At 43.5% G+C, this 16,977-nt stretch overlaps 1 protein-coding gene across 1 annotated transcript in view; it reads left to right on the forward strand.

The window, feature by feature from the left end:
* Nucleotides 1-16,977, forward strand: part of KCNQ3 (potassium voltage-gated channel subfamily Q member 3) — a 307,538-nt gene that overhangs the window by 275,472 nt on the left and 15,089 nt on the right. The window contains exon 9 of the mRNA XM_004431059.3: nt 4,764-4,790. Within this exon, the coding sequence (XP_004431116.1) occupies nt 4,764-4,790 (27 nt within the window). The remainder of the gene's footprint in view (nt 1-4,763; nt 4,791-16,977) is intronic.

A 16,977-nucleotide genomic window follows, 5' to 3' on the forward strand; every position in this document is an offset into this window, starting at 1 on the left:
AACCCTATAAACAGCAGCAGAGCATTGTCTGCTATAGTGCTGGAAGGTGAGAGGATGGCGCAGAAGACAAGGCAGGCAGGGTTCCACTCTGCTGTGCACAGGGTCACTATTAGTCAGAATCGACTCAAAAACACTAACAAGGAAAAGTTTGGGTTTACTGACTGTGTCTTCTTACTTGTAATTAGCTTTACTTCCTCAGAAGATGACCTTTGTGATTCCTCTTGATATTAAAATTTTATTATTGCTATAATCGTTTCGGTTTGGGGATAGTATCAGCCTTCTTTTGGATAGCAAGAGTCTTCTTACAATGGGCAAGTTGTGTCCCCTTAAGAGAACAGAGTGACCTTGAACTCAAAAACAAGAACATGTGCAACCACACGGAACGCAGAACCAAGATGATTTCTATTTGCTCTGCATCCCAACGTCTTGGCAATAGGCCCATTCTTTTGGGTTAATTTATTATAAATAAGGCATTGTCCTAGCTGTCAGAGACTTGGAGGACTACATTGTGCTGCAGACAGCTGCTGTGATATTGGAAGGGCTTTTAAACTAAGAGAGAACACTTCTTTCTTTCTTTTTTTCAAGGACAAAAAGTATAAAGTCACTAGAGAATTCACTTAGCAACCATTCTGAAACAAGGCAGTCCCTTGGGAAAAGAATGTCCCTGAATTACAACCCACTCCATATGTTTAATGGCAGAGAGATAGCTGATAATACACTGGTGTGTCCTCACCTGCCTCCTAAAGGTTTTTTGTTTTTCACTTATGCTTTAAAAAAATATGACAACTTTATTGAGATATATTTCACATACCATAAGGGGATTTCACATACCATAAGTACCCTTTCAAAATCAACAATTTGGTGATTTTTTGTATATTCACAAAGTTGGGCATCGATTTCCACTATCTAATTCCAGAACATTTCCATTACCCCAAAAAGAAACCCTGTACCCTTTAGCAGTGACTCCTGGTTCCTCCTTTCCCCCAGTCTCTGCAACCACTAATCTATTTTCTCCCTCTCTTCTGCCTAAACTGGACATTTCATATAAAAATTAAATCTTCTAATATGATTTATTTCACTTAGCGTAACATTTTCAAGTTTCATCTATGTGGTCGTGTGTATCAGAACTTTATTCCTTTTTATGGCTGAATAAAAATTCCATGATACATGCCCCATTTTATTTATCCATTCATCAGTTGATGCACATTGGGATTGTTTCCACCTTTTGGCTATTATGTTACCATGAACGTTCAGGAACATGTTGTGTGGACGTATGTTTTCAATTCTCTTGGGTATATACCTAGGAGTGGACTTGCTGGGTCGTATGGTAACTCTATGCTTAACTTTTCGAGGAACTGCCAGATTGTGTTCCATGGTGGCAGCACCATTTTACCTTACTCCAAAAGATGTTGAAGGATGAAGTTGTATAGCCCACTCCTAGGAGTGGTGCCATATCAGTTTCCAGCTCAGTGTAGTCCTTTGTTAATTTGCAAAAATATATATGTCTGGGGCTAGCAGTGATGGAGGATGGTGTTGCCTTTTTGTTTTTCTTTTATTACTACTTAAAATGATAATCTCATTATTTTTGAATTGCGAAGAACCTCAGAGAGTTTCAAGTCCAATCCCAATTTTATATGAGAAAAAACTGAGGCCCCTAGAAGCTCAGGAACTTACTCAAGGCCACACATCATGTTGGGCATAGCTGAGACCAAACCTAGGTCTTCTGATTTGTTGGCCAGTAGAGACCGTGCAGACTCAGCACAAGTAGGTGGTAGGAGTCTGAGAAGGTACGGGAAGATACTGGGGGCATGGTAGATTGTACATTCTTATGTGCAAGCAGAGAAGAGGGCAGACATTAAAAACCAGACATTGCTTTCCATCAACAGAAGAGCATGCACACTGATTGGTTTTCTAAAAGTGCTGGTGGAATTATCTATAGCTGCACTGTCCAATATGGTAACCACTAGTCACTTGTGGCTATGGAGCATCTGACTGTACCTAGTACAACTGAGGAACTGAATTTTTAATTTTATTTGATCTTAATTTAAATAGCCGTATGTAACTATTGGCTACCATATTGGACAGTGCACCTCTGGAATCATTAGATATTAGAACTAAAATGGAGATGAGGAGACTTGAGCCCAAGAAGTAGAAGTTACTTGACCAAGATGACCCGGTTAATTCATTGTGTAACCAGGACTTGTTCCTTTTATGACCAGGGTCAAGATTATTGGGGTGCTTAGAAATGGAGAAGGGGGACCACATGCAGTAATCCTTCCCTATGGCCAAACAACATTGGTTCTGCTTTCATGCATGCTATCTCATTTAATCTTTAGAATGTCCTGGAAGATAAGTAGAATGGGTAACTCCGTTTTTCATAACCCCAATTTTATAGGGGAATAATCAGAGCATCCGTGAGATTAATTAGCTTGCCTAATGTCACCCAGCTAGGAAGTGATGGAACAGAGATTGGAACCCAGGTCTTATGCTAAAACCCATTATATCTCTGGGAAGAAAAAGTTTTTTAGGGAGAAAACTGGGTAAAAGTAAGACAAGCATTATTGGGATAAAAATACCCATTTCTGAAGATTGTTGTGCAATCAAATTGAATAAAATGTGTGAAAGTACCTGTCACAGTACCTGGCCCATAGTGGGTGTTCAGTCTCTGCTGGTTGAATCCGGGCTGGAAGGGAGTATTGGTGTTAGAGTGGAAAGGGAAGACAGTAAGCTCCCAAGTTATCGTCCTGGGAGAGACCAGGTTAGTGACAGCAGGGCTAGAACACCCTGTCTGAATGTGGTTACAGACCTTTTATTCATTTATCCCCTTCAGCAAGTATTAACTGAGCATCTCGTATGTGCTAGGCACTGTGTTTGGCATTGGGGTATAACAGTGACCAGGAAGGGGTCAGCTGTGCTGATCCTGTCACAAGGTAATGAAGACAAGGATGTTGTCACTTGGAGTTTTTCAGGGCTGTGGCTAGAGCAATCTCACTGGAGTAGTGGACATAGAAGCCAGCTTACCTGGACTAAAGAGTGACATGGAAATGACCACAGAGGGACAGTGAGTGCAGATGGCAGCTGCAGAGGGATGTGGGGCCAGACAGGAAGGGTCTAGTAGAGAGGGATTGATTCAGTGGGGAGGGGCAGGACTAGAGGAGAGAGCAGGGTAGAGGGCATGGGCTCCGAAGCTAAAGTGGAGAATTGGCCTTCATTGGGAGGGTGGACCCTTCATTCATCAGCACAGAGGAAAGCCAGTGGGTGGGGCCACGTGTAAGAGGTTGTTGATTTGGTGGTAGGACCTTGAGGCAGATCTCAGTGAGAGGTGAGTCAAGGTCATTGGCTGGCAGGCAAGTGGGAAGGTAGGGAAGTGTGATAATAGAGGAGACAGCATGAAATCGTTGCCTTGGAGAGTGAGAAGGAATGGAAAGTGATGCCTCTGACTCCCTAACACTGATCTTGCCATGCCTTCTGCTCCCATCCTGCCCTCAGCCCAGTCCTTCCCCCTTTCCTTCTCCTCTTATTGCCTTCCCTGCTTCTCCTAGAGTCAGAGGCCCAGAGAATACTAGAAGTTTAGAGCTTTTTCTGTCCATGGCTTCAAGTGGGGAAATGGACCCAGAGGATGTGTGACCAGCCCCAGGTCACAGTGGAGCTGAGCTGGCCCAGGAACTGGAAATTCTTAACCCTCCAACTGGCTCTTGTACTTCTCTATCATGATACCGCCTATTCTCTCCCCGTTTCTCCCACACCTGGATCCCAATGATGGGCCATTTATTCATTCAGTATTTATGGTGCACTTATCACGTGCTAGGGTATGGGGTGCCCAGATTTTAGAGCTTGAAAAAAAGAGGCTCTGCTCCCAAGCAGCTCACAGACCACCACCTAGTTCTAAGACGGCATGATCTGAGTAGAATCCCACATGTGAAGAGATTAGCTCAGTCTAGACCTTGGGGAGTTGGATGAGAAACCCAAGGAGGAGTCAGCCCCTCCAGCTGGAACTTAAAGGATGAGTAAGACTGTTCCAGACAGAGAAAAGAGGACGGGAATTCTAGGCAAGCCTGAGTGAAGGCTCAGAGTCATGACTGTGTGCATACCACCTGCGGCCTCATGGTTGGGAGTGTGGGCTCTGGAGCCAGATGGCCTCGGTTTGAATCCTGACTCTGCTGCTTCCTAACTGTGAGACCTTGAGCAATTTACTTAACCTCTCTGTGCATCAGTCTGCTCATCAGCAAAATGGGGATGATAATAATACTCACCTCATAGGGTTGTTATGAGGATTAAATGAGTTAACCCATAAAAAGCGCTTAAAATAGTATCTGCCTATTAATTATTGTTCAATAAATATTAGTGATGATGATTATGTCGACTATGATGATGGTGCTAGTGATGGGGTGTGTGGCAGCTAGATTATAAAATTTCTGATTTCCTGGTCTGTCCCCATCACTAAACAAATCACCCCAACCCAGAACAAGGCCTGGGGCAGAATAGGTGCTCATAACCATTCATTTTCTGGATGAGTAAATGAATGATTGAATGAGAAGAACTATGAGAACTCAGAGCCAAACCATAGCAGTGGGGGCCAGGGTTCTGGCTGGGGAAACCATCTCACTCATTGGTTCCCCTCCACACCCACCATCTTGTCCTGGAGCTCCGCTCTGCTCCTTCCTCTTCATCAAAGGGGAGCTTTGGGGCAGATTTTGGGAGAAAGGGAAGCTGTTTCATGTGATTTATGCTTTGTTTATTTTTTCTCCCTCATCTCCTCATAGGAAAGAACAGCTGGAGGCAGGAGCCAGGTACGTTTCTGACTACGCATCCCTTTCTTTGCACCACTGTGCTGGGACGGGGGGGTCCAGTTCTATATGGTGTAGGGTCCCTGGGCGGCCGTGCTGCTCACAGAGAGAGTTTTGGGGCTCACCGCTGTTGCTGACCACCGTATTCTCTGCCATCTTCATGTGGGTTTACTCAGGGACGACTTAATAGTGATCATAGCAACAGCCACTTGTTGAGTGTCTCCTCGGGGCTGAATTTGGGGCCTGGAGTTCTGCATGTGTTTTCTCATTTGGTCCTCACAACCACCATGTAAGATTGGCCCTCATTTCCTCATTTGTGGATTGAGGAGATTGGGACTCAGAGAGGTTGAGTTATTCCCCCTGGGTCACACAGCTACTGACTGAGTGGCAAGACCAAAATTCAAACTCAGATCTGAAGACAAGACCATGTTATTTCTGTTATGTATTGTTCCATTTGCTTCTTGGGCTCACAGATGGTTCTTCAAAAAGTGAATCAAGACTATAATTTGTGATCCCACAACTACAGAGGTTTCCTCAGTAAACCATGCTCACTACAGGCTGCTGCAGAGGCAGGTTAAGTTTCCAGATTATGAGCGCTTCTCTATCCCTCCCTTCTCTTTCCCTCTCGAGAAGATGCCACAATATCAGGGAGACTACGGACCCTGCTCAAGATTGCAACCATCTGTTGCAAACATCAGTTTAAACTCTTTATATATTTATAAATATAAATATATGCAATAAATATAAAAATATATATTTAATCTATTATTGTTGACAAAGCACTTGTGAGGCCTCACAATCAGTTTCCTGGACACTAAGCTCAACTCTTGTCCTGCTGGAGCTGACAGAATTGGGGCAGAGGAGGTGGCAGGACCCTGGACCACCTTGTAGGGGAACCATTTGAAGACGATGGTCTTTGGGATGCTGGGTCAGGTCCTCTTGAATGGGGTCCATGATGCCCCATCCCATTCGTAATCCGTCCTGGGAGAAACAGTTACAGACAGCACCAGTCAACTCACATGCAGAAACAGTTCAGACTTTCTGTCTCCTCTGTGCATGTTTTCAAATGGACTGAGCGTTTCTTGCCTGGCCCCAGTTTGGCCTGTAGGAGGCGTTTGGGGAGACTGTAGAGGAGGGCTGGACGACTGACAGTGACAGTGTCAGGGGACATTTGCTAGAGAACCTGCAGCAGCTCAGGACTCACAGAGGCAGAGCAGGAAGACACCTCAGAGATCCTCTCCCAGGTACTTTTATAGAAACCGAGGCCCCCAAAGAGGGCAGGCTCACCCCAAGTTACAGAGCCCTTGAGCACCAGGCGGTACACGATCCAGGTTTCAGGACTCCCAACGGGATGCTATTTCCCCTCCTTTTCTCGTGACCAACAGGGTTTTAAATCATGCAGGTGCTGATACTGCAAGTGAATTACTGAATCTGCCTTTATAGCCTTTTCTATGCGGATGTGAACAGAATTCAGCCAAATTGGAACGTACGTGCAAAATATCACTGTGCATTGGATAAAGCACTTCTGGTTTAATTTGGGCCCAGACGGATGCCTTTTGAGGCTTTGCTGGAGATGCTTCTCTGGTATTAAAAAAAGACTTTCTGAAATCTGATCATCAACTTACTTATGCCCCTTTCAAGAACTCCCTGCTCAGCCAGGGGTGCAAAGGGAACACACATTCCGTGATTTCTCAGGGTTAGAGTCGCTGGGTGTTTGCTGGCTCATGCCGCTCGAAGAAGAAGAGCTAGGTCAGTTGTATAAGCTACTCAGTCTCTCCCATCCAGGCTCGGGGTGCAGCATTTTAGATCTGAAGAGCAAGTAGGTTTGGCTGATGGACTGGCAGGTGAGATGCCAGGAGCAATTGCAGCTGCGAAGCCTGGAGGTGGGGAGTGAGATCTGGAGGAAGGCAGAGTGAATTGTCGGCACAGGAATCAATTCCTGTATCCAAGAAGGTGGGGAACAAGACTAGAGACTTGTCGGCAATGTGCACGTGCATTAGATTAATGTTTCCTGATGTACCATTTTCCCCCTTAGTGTTAGCTTCTTCATCAGGCTGCCAGCTAACTGGTGTTTCAATCTTCCTTTATTATTGTTTCTCAATAGCCAGAATCAGATTTGGAGTTCATCTTTTTGTCCCCCCTCTAGCGTAGGTAGCCCACACATCTGTTTATTTGTCAGCCTGAGGAAAGAGTTATATTCTCTGTGACTTAACAGATCCTGGTTCTGCGTTGGGGTGAAAAAAAGTCAGCATGTTGGAAAGAGCTCAAGCCCATAGTCACTTATAAGCTATTGCTTGTTCCCATCCACCCCCAAGGGGTCAACAGAGAGATGAGCTTCTCTGGTACCAAGGATAAGACTGTCCTGAGTGTTTTGCTTTACGCAAACTTGTTTGAGCCCCGCTGACTTCCTGCAATGGGTGGGAGGTTGGCTTTGATAATTTTATGCTTCTTTCTCAGGATCTATGACTCTGAGGTTAATCAGAAGGAAGAGAGCCAACTTCTAGTGTGGGCTTAGTAGGAGCTGAGCATTTCTCATAGGTCATCTTAATTAATTCTTATGAAGATGGGGGCAGTTGACACACACCCCCATCCCTTCTCACCTAGTTTAGAAGCCCCACTCATGGTGCCCTTAGGTAGGACTCAGCACTTCCCTAATACAGCCTTTATTTTATATATAGTTTCTAAATTCTCTTTTCTTCTCTAGACCATGTGTTCCATAAGGCTAACACTGTGCCTGAAATATAGGATGTGCTCCATAAATATTTGCTGAATGAATACATAAGTGACTTAATGATAGGCAGTATTCACCATCATTTTACTTAGGAGGAAATTGAGCTCAAGTATTTACATAACTTAACACCTAAACCAAACACAGAAATAGCCAAGGTGGGGATTTCAAGGTCTGTCTGAGTCTATCAGACCACACTGGGCTTCGCACAGGTGGTTGTCGTGCCCTCCTTTTGACCCAGGAGTAGAGAGTGAGCTCAGTTAATCTAACAGACACGTGATCTTGGCATTTGTTCTCCCTCGGCCAGGAATTCTTATCTCACATCTTCATATAGCTCCATCCTTCACTTCATTTGGGACTCTGCCTAGTGTTACCCCCTGAAAATGACCCTCCTTGACCCCTGACCCATGCCCCATCAGTCTCTATCCCCTTGATCCTGCTTCAGTTTCCTTGTTGGCACTGACAATTACCTAATATATTATGCATGACCTTGTCTGCCTGCCTCACCAGATCGAAGACCACCAAGGGGCTAGACTCTGTTCTGCTCACTGCTTTATCTCCTGCACCTGAAACAGTGCCTGGAACACAGCCTGGCATATGATTGGCTTTAAGTAGATATTAACTTATTGAAAAAGTGGGTAGATGATAGATGAATGGATGGATGGATACATGGATGGATGGATGGACAGATGGACAAACTCTTCAAGTGTCATAAAGCCAACTTAAACTACCTTGGACTAAGAGGGAAATGTAATGGCTCACACAGTCACCCATCAGAGAGGGTGGGAACTCCTGGTAGGAATCAAGGAATGGGGACCCTTCTGGGGTTTCTCTCTTCATCGCTTGTCTCTGCTTCTCTTTTTGTTTTCACTCTCTCAGCTGACTTTCTCCATACTGATGAGGTTGTGGATGCAAGCAGCCCCAGGATCACATATTTTTTCCTCTTTCTTCTGTCCATCTATTCCTCACCCAACTTCAGTTTGAAAGATCCCAGGGAAGCACTTAGATTGGCCCGATTTGGGTCACATACTCACACCTTGCATAATCTCTGTGGCTCAGAGAGTAAGAGGCTACTACTTGCAAAACTCTGGGTCATGTTTCCACCAATTAGAGTGGAGGGGTATGGGTTCAAGAAACTGTCATTGGCAGCCCCTATGAGAGTCTCTTGGTTGAAGGTGGGGGATCAGTTCCCCAATAGAATAGAGTCCTTTTCCCCCAAAGAATAGGGGATGAAACATAGAGCAGACAAAAATGATAGATGCCCATGATAGGCATAAATTCTACCCATAAATTTTCAAATTCCTAAAAATAATATTGCATTAAAGAACATCAACAATAAAGCAAACTGAGACTCATTTATTTTGTAGATTATACTAGAAAAGACTGGTATTTTTTGTTAGGGACATCATTTTGAACATCAGTTATAACTATTCAGTAGATGTGCAGCAGTGCTGATAATTAGGGGTGTTTGTTTGATAGAAACTAGCACATTTTGAATTCTCAAAACAGGTGACTTCATTGACAATAACTACTTGCCTGAGCCCAATTGTTCACTTTGTGTTTTCAAACAATTCAGTCTGAACAGCAGCCTCCAGGACTCTTCTCCTCTGTTTTGGTCTTTGGAAAGGGAAGAAATTTGTCCCAGGAATCTTCTTTATCTCCTGTCTCATTATTATGTCCTTCTCATTGCAAGGCTGTCAAATTTAGTAGAGGATCATTCTTTGGATCAAAGAATTCAAGTGTAATAACAATAATTTATATAAAATGCTTACTGTTTGCCAGATATAGTTCTAAGCACATCTAGCCCTCATAGCCACCCTATGAGGCAGATACTATGTTGAATCCCCATTTTACAGATGAGAAAACTGAGGTTCAAAGAGGTAAGTGACTTGTACAAGGTCATACAGCTAAGAAAGTAGCAAGAGCAAGACTTGGATCCAGTTGGTTTAGCTCCGTAGTTCATGGTCCCGACCACCATGTTGGTCCTCACAGTTGTTGGGAACAGTTACCCAATCGGTCACTGCAGGTGTCCCCTTTGCTTGTTTTGTTTTCTTCTACCCTTTCTTGGCTCATGTAGCTGGAGTCCCTGCCATGAGGGGAGGCTGTGCAGGCAAAGAAAGGCACAGAGCCAGGATCTTCTTTGGAGGGAAGGAGCATCTGATCAGACACTGTAATTCATACTTTGCCTTCTCCCTGTGACATGAGCCACATGAAATTCATCTCACAGGGTGATGGATGGTGTTGGCAATAAATCTCCTTCCATGTCCTAGAAAAAAATGACTGTTAAAGGTGTTCAGGAATTTAGAGATGAATTAATCCAATCCTCTAATTTTACTGATAAGAAAATTGTTACCCAGAGCAAAACAAGAGCTTTGGATACAATCCCATAGCTATTAGTATTTTCTCCTGCCATCCAGACCCTGCAATACTGGTCCCAGGCTGCAGAGTAACTGAGATTGGACCAAGGCTGTTTAACCTCAGAGTGATCCCCAACATGTCCCAAAGGCTTCGTCTCAATTTTCCTTTTGGAATATGGGGGTGTGCTTATTTATAGCACTCCTTTCCCTCTAAATTATGAAGCAACTGAGAAATAGACAAAGGAGTCAGAGAAGGATCAAAATATAGGCTATGTCTGCTGAGTAAAGCAGAATTGGCCCTGGGGGCAGCAATGAGCTTCGTAATGCTTCCCACTAAGTCTGGCCTTGGGACCAGCACATAGACAGACACTCTCCCAGCCAGCCACCTGGGGTCATGGCCTGTCTTCTTGGAGGCCCATCCAATCAAGTGGGCCAATGGCTGTTGCACATGCATCATAACCCAATCAGGTAATTCACTTCCTCCCACAGGGAGAAGCCAGGAGAGGCAGAGGTTTCTTCTCAATTCTTCTAAGAGTGTGATTTGCAAAAATATGAGAAAGGATGGTCCTCCCTACCCTTCATGTAGTTTCCTATCCACCTATGAGCACATCTTTCCTTAGCATGCAAGAATGGGTCGCAGCCTTTGACTTTGTCCCATCTGTCTGAAAACAGTACTCATGCATGCACCGAGCTCTCATTGTTTGCTATATTAGTTTCCTGTGGTGGCCATAACAAGTTACCACAAATTGGGTGACTTAAATCAACAGAAGATTATTCTCTCACAGTTCTGAAGCCTGGATGTCCAAAATCAAGGTGTCATCAGGGCCATATCCCTCCAAAGGCTCTAGGGAGAATCCTTCCTTGCCTCTTCCTAGCTTCTGGTGGTTGCTGGTAATCCTCCGCATTCATTGGACTTGTAGACCCATCACTCCATTCTCTGCCTGCCTCTTCACATGGCCTTCTTCCCTCTACGTATGTCTGTGTCTCTGTATCCAAATCTCCCTTTCCTTTCACTTATAAAGACACTAATCATTGGTTTGAGAACCCACCCTACTCCAATATGAGTTCGTCTTAACTTGATGACATCTGCAAAGACTCTATTTCCAAATAAGGCCACATTCACAGGTATCAGGTCAGGGCTTGAACATATCTTTTTGGGAGACACATTCAACCTTCTACATTTGTCAAAGGCAAGAGTGATGGGTTTGCATACGGTGGGAAGCTGTTTGAGCAGATCCACGATACATGATCTTGAGATTGACATTTATGAGAGTTAGATATCAATATCCCCCTACAGAGATGAGGACACTGGGGCTCAGCAGGTGAAACAGCTTGCACAGGGGCTGGGATGTTATCCTGTGTCTGTCTGGCTCCCTCCAGATTTGTGGTCCTCTCTGCTCTTTAACCAGGAACTAAAAATAACCGGGTGGTAGAATTAGGAGATAGTCATAGCAATAAGAGCTGAGAGCAGACTATCAGACTTCAAATCCTGGCTGCACTACTCACTAGCTGTGTGATCTTGGGCAACTCATGTAACCTCTCTGTGTCCCCACGTCTGTATCTGTGAAATGGGGATAATAATAGTGTCGTGGGCTGGTTGGAAAGACACCTATGGCCCAGCATGAAGTAAATGCTCACTAGAGATTAGTGCTGGTCAATTGGTGTGTTATTCATACATGAGATTTGGATACATGGGGAAAATAATTCTTTTAGGAGACCAACAGAGAGAAATACATTGCTCCTCACTCTCACATCAGTGTGTGAGTCTGTGTGTCCTTGGAGCATCAGCTGCAAATGTCCTGGAATTGTGTTCATAGGTTCCCAAATTTGCTGCATCAGAAGAAATTAAATAGTCCATTAGCTCAGCTAACCTTGCAGACTTGTCGAGATCTAAGAGAACCAGGTTAACACATCAGGGTTATTTCAAAATCTCGATGCTGTTCCTTGCAGCCCAGCAGTCAATCCACTCGTGATCCTGCCTCCTTGTCTCTGCTTTATCCACCCTTTTCCTTCCCCAGTCTAGACAGTTCCTTAGGAACCACCAGCCACCTGCGCCTAAACTCACTCATCACGAGAAGGCAGAGGTTGGACTAGGTTATTCCTAAGCTACTTCAGGTCCTGTGTGCTGTGAGTTTGTGGCTACAGTAACAGAATTGATCCCACGTTGTTTTGCCGCATTAGACGGTGTGAGTTATAGGTCACTTTTAAGAATTTTGCCTGTGTGATCTTGAGCACACTGCCAAACCTCTGTGCCTCAGTTTCCTCATCTGTATAATGGTTATAGAAGAGTGCCTACCTCCTGGGGCTGTTGTAAGGATTAGGTGCTTAGAATAGAGCCTTACCCATGGCAAATACTGCATAAGGGTTTGCTTTTATTATTATCACTATTATGATCCTGATTGGCACCCACATTTCTAGGATTTCTGTGCCCAGGATCTTTTCCACATGGTGTGGGGCTGGCTTAGGAGTCAGATCAACATAGGTTTGAATCCAGCTTTGCAATAGTCTTCTACTCCCTCCCTCCCCGCTTCCTTCCTTCCTTCTTCACCAACTGAAATAGTGAGTTAAGAGCCCTGCTTTGTGTCAGGCCCTAGAGATTCCCAGGGAATTGGGACTCTCAGTCGAATGGGGAAGGCACGCACAGTGTGATGAGGGAGGTGCTCACGGTCTGACGGGGGAGGCAAATGTGTCAACCAAAAAAGAACAACGCAGTGTGGAGGGTGCTGGTGTGGGGATATTACAGACATGAGGTAGAATGGGAAAGGAGGGGCATCCTAACTTCTACCTGGAACAAGAGGTCAGGGAGGATCCACTGAAGTGCTTTCTTTTGTCCTGACTATCAAGGGCTGAGTGGCTTTTCATTGGGCTAAGGGAGGGATTCAGGCCCTAATTTTGTTCCTTCTCTCAGTCATGCTTTCTTCCTTCAAACTAACAAGCATTGAGTCCCTAGGCCTGGGGTCTTTCCACAGGCCACCTCTTTCTATATGAGAAATTTCTAGAAATGCCAGCTCATTAGGTCAGTAAAGAAGAAGAGCATGCAGATGTCTTAAAGAAAATGCACAAAATGCCTAAATAAATGTCTTCATTTTTCTATAAGGGATGTATAGCTAGAAACAAAAGATATGAGATTTTTGGTTCTCCCAGCTCTACTGTGAACAGTGTGAGAGCTGAAAGAAATTACCATTGTCTTCCTCAATATTGATGCCGTTTATGGAAGGCTTGTCAAGTTCCAGGCCCCTGTTGGCCACTCTACATTCATTGTCATACAATCCCCAATTAAGATTTCCAGTTTTATCAAAAAGAAACAAAGGCGAGGTTGCCACTTTCATTCATAGTCTTTTCTCAGAGATAAAATAGGGCACCAAAGCCTCAAAGGTTTGGCACATGGATGATGACAGGTGTTTATTATCTCTTTGCCTTCTCTGTCTTTCTCGGGGTAGACTATGGTGCTAGAGGAGCCTTCTAAAAGGGGACTGCAGATCTTGTGTAAGGCCCCACCTTTTCCATGTGGAAAGATGGAAGAATGAAAGAATGAAGGAGAGAAGGGACAAAATTAGGGCTTTAACCCCTGTAGGTGGGATTGGCTGCTCTGTGATGATCATTTGGTCTGTGCTGACTCATTGAGTTCTCACAACAAACAGCACAAGACAGGTTGACCACTTCTTCAAAAGACTCTTCTCTTGGCTGCAGTGACACTGCACTGTTGGTTTGTCCATCCAACTATCTATCCCTCCATCTGTCATCCGTCCATCCATCCATCATCCATCCATCCATCCATCATCCATCCATCATCCATCATCTATCCGTCCATCCATCATCCATCCATCCATCCATCCATCATCTATCCATCTGTCCATCCATCACCCGTCCATCAATCCATCATCTATCCATTCAGTTATTCAACGAATATTTATTAAGACCCTCCTGTGTACCACAAACCATTTTAGGGAATATCACTATTAATAAGAAAGACAAGATCTCCAACTGTTTACTTGATAGGATACCTCTTAGTCTTCCTAAAAGTAACGTGTCCCACACTTGATATTTGTTCTTTTGTTTTTTTAAATATATGTTTTATTAGTTTATCTAGGACATACATGCCCAACAAAGGTGACACAAGGAATCTAGAGAAACAAGCAAAGTTGTTTACTAAGCACAATTTGCCTTTGATATTCTTTCACTCACCCATTGGGTCTCTTCCCTTCCAACTTCTCTGTGATATCACAGCCTCAGGGACAGCTCCTCCCGACTATGCCCATGTCATTCTGTGTCCTGGGTGGGATGGTGGGGCAGGAATTGCATTTAAAGTACCACTCCTATGTCTCTCTTTGTATTTTGTTCACATGAGCACTTTTATGAGTTTTTAATGTGCAAAAGTGGGCCCAGAGCAGAATTTGAGAGTAGGGAAAAAGAGAGCTTAATTTAATTGGGAATGAGAAAACTCTAGATTGAGCAGGAAAGGACTCAACCCTAGAGCAAGTGTATAAAGAGGAAAAGTGGGAGGAGAGAAGGGAATTCAGAATCCAGCAGGATGGCATAACCACTGAGAAATTCCCAATGGAGGGGGTCTAAATGAGTCTTTAATTTAATTTAATTTTTAATTTTAATTTTCTGAAAAAAAACATTTTCATGATTCATAAATCAAAATAATATGGAGGCATATAGTGAAATGTCTTAGTCCCACTTTTGTCCCTGTCCATCCCATGTCACCCTCCCACACTCCATAGATAATTTCTTTTTTAGTTTCTAGGGTATTTTTTCAGTGTTTATTTATGCAAACATAAACAAAAATTAATTTTTATTTTTATTTTTCCAACTTCCAAAAGTATTTTAATAGTGATATCTAATATTCAAATTAAGTTATGTGAGCTATGAGTAAATCCTCAAAATTTAGTAAAATCTGCTTCATATACAGTCTTGTATGAAGTGTGTATGTGTGGGGCTGTGTGTGTGTGTCAAGGAAAGGGACTGACAAACTCCACTTTTTTTTCTTTGGTGAGGAAGATTCGCCCTGAGCTAACATCTCTTGCCAGTTTTCCTCTATTTTGTATATGGATCGCCACTGCAGCATGGCTGAGTGGTGTAGGTCAGAGTCCGAGATCCAAACCCACAAACCCAGGCCACTGAAGTGGAGTGTGCCGAACTTAGCCATTACGCCATGGGGCCAGCCCCCAAACTCAACTTTTAGTTTCTTCTCCAAACCTGTTTTTGTCCCATCTTACTCATCTAAAAATATTGCATCACCACCTACCCATTTGTGTAGCCGGAAACTCAGAAATGGTTTCTTATCTGTCTCTTTCCCTTACAAGCCACATAGAATCCATCAGGGAAGACTTACCGTGGTGCTACTCCAAAATATATGCCAAAGTTCTAGTCTCCTCCTTCTTCCCACTGCAATCACTCTAGTCCAAGCCATCAACATCTCTTGCCTGGAAAACGTCAGTGGCTTCTTCATTCGCCTCTCTTTTTGGTTCTTGCTTCCCTCCAATCCATTCTCCACTGAGCAGCTTTTGTTTGTTTGTTTTTAATTTTTAATTGTGGTAACATACACATAACATAAAACTTACCATCTTAACCAGTTTTAAGTGTATAGTTCAGTGTGTGTTACGTACCATTAAGTCAGCTCCCATTCCTGGTGACCCTATGAATGAGTGATGTCCACAATGTCCTGTCCTCAACAGCCCTGCTCGGCTTCTGTAGACTCATGGCTATGGTTGCCTTTGTGGAGTCAATACATCTCATAGTTGATCTTTCTCTTTTCCTGCTGCCTTCTATTTTTCCCAGCATTATTGTCTTTTCCAAAGAGTCCTGCCTTCTCATAATGTGCCCAAAGTGGGAGAGCCTGTTTTATCAGTAATGTTAAGTATATTCACATAGTTGTGCAACCAAGCTCCAGAACATCTCTGTCTTATAAAACTGAAACTCTGTACCCATTAAAAGCAACTCCCCGTTTTCCTCTCCTCCCAGCCCCTGGCAACCACCATTCTACTTTCTGTCTTTATGAATTTGACTACCCTAGATACTACATGTAAGTGGAATCACACAGTATTTGTCTTCTTGTGACTGGCTTATTTCACTTAGCATAACGTCCTCAAGGTTAATCCATGTGGTAGCATGTGTCAGAAATTCCTTTCTTTTTAAGGCAGAATAATACTCTGTTATATGGATATACCACATTTTGTTTATCCATTCATCCATTGATAGACGTTTGGGTTGTTTCCACCTTCTGGCTATTGTGAATAATGCTGCTGTGAACATGTGTGTTCTTTTTGAAATACAAAGTTGATATACTCTCCCCTTCTTAAAACTCTTTGGTGGCCTCCAGGTGCACTTAGAATAAAATAAAAATTCCTATTTTCTATTTCTATTTCTGAATCTTATTTCTAGAATCCCTGACCAGTCTGGCTTCTGATCTCATCTTGTGCCACTTTGCCCCTCATTCACGATGTTTTGGTCATGTACCCTCCCTTCAGTTGCACAAACCCAGTGCTCACGTCCCTTGCATCCACATACAGTTCTTCCATTTCAAGAGCTCTCACCCTTTTTCTTTGCAGTCTGGCTTCTTCTCACCCTTCAAGTTCAGCTTTAACATCTGGAGCATCACCAATTTGGTCCTGGATTACTGAAATTGGCTTCCTAATTGGTCTTCCCATCCACCCAAGCGGCCTTCCCTGACCACCAGACCTAAGTCGACCTCCTGTTATTCTCCATTACTATGCTCTATTTGTTTCTTGGTCAGATTTATAGCAATATATGTGTCTGTTTGCTTGTTGTATGCCTTCCTGACCTTATCACAAGCCCACTGGAGGCTGAAAACCATGTCTGTTTTTGTCACCACTGTATACTCAGCAAGTTACCAGGAGACTAGCACTTATAAGGTGCTGAACACATTTTTGTTTAATAAGTAAATAACATTAGCTCTATCTTATAGGTGAAAAAACTGAATTAGAAAGAGTTAACAACTTACCAAAGTGAAATATTAACTACAGAGTAGACATTTGAACCCAGTTCTCTTACTGCAAAGTCCACACTCCTTCCACTATACAGCACTCCCTCTCTCAGCTGAGGTTAGATTCATTTTATTAATCAGAATATCAAATATTAT

Source organism: Ceratotherium simum, chromosome 23 (genome assembly GCF_057802395.1).
Source record: "Ceratotherium simum simum isolate JZ-2026a chromosome 23, ASM5780239v1, whole genome shotgun sequence".
NCBI lineage: Eukaryota > Metazoa > Chordata > Mammalia > Perissodactyla > Rhinocerotidae > Ceratotherium > Ceratotherium simum.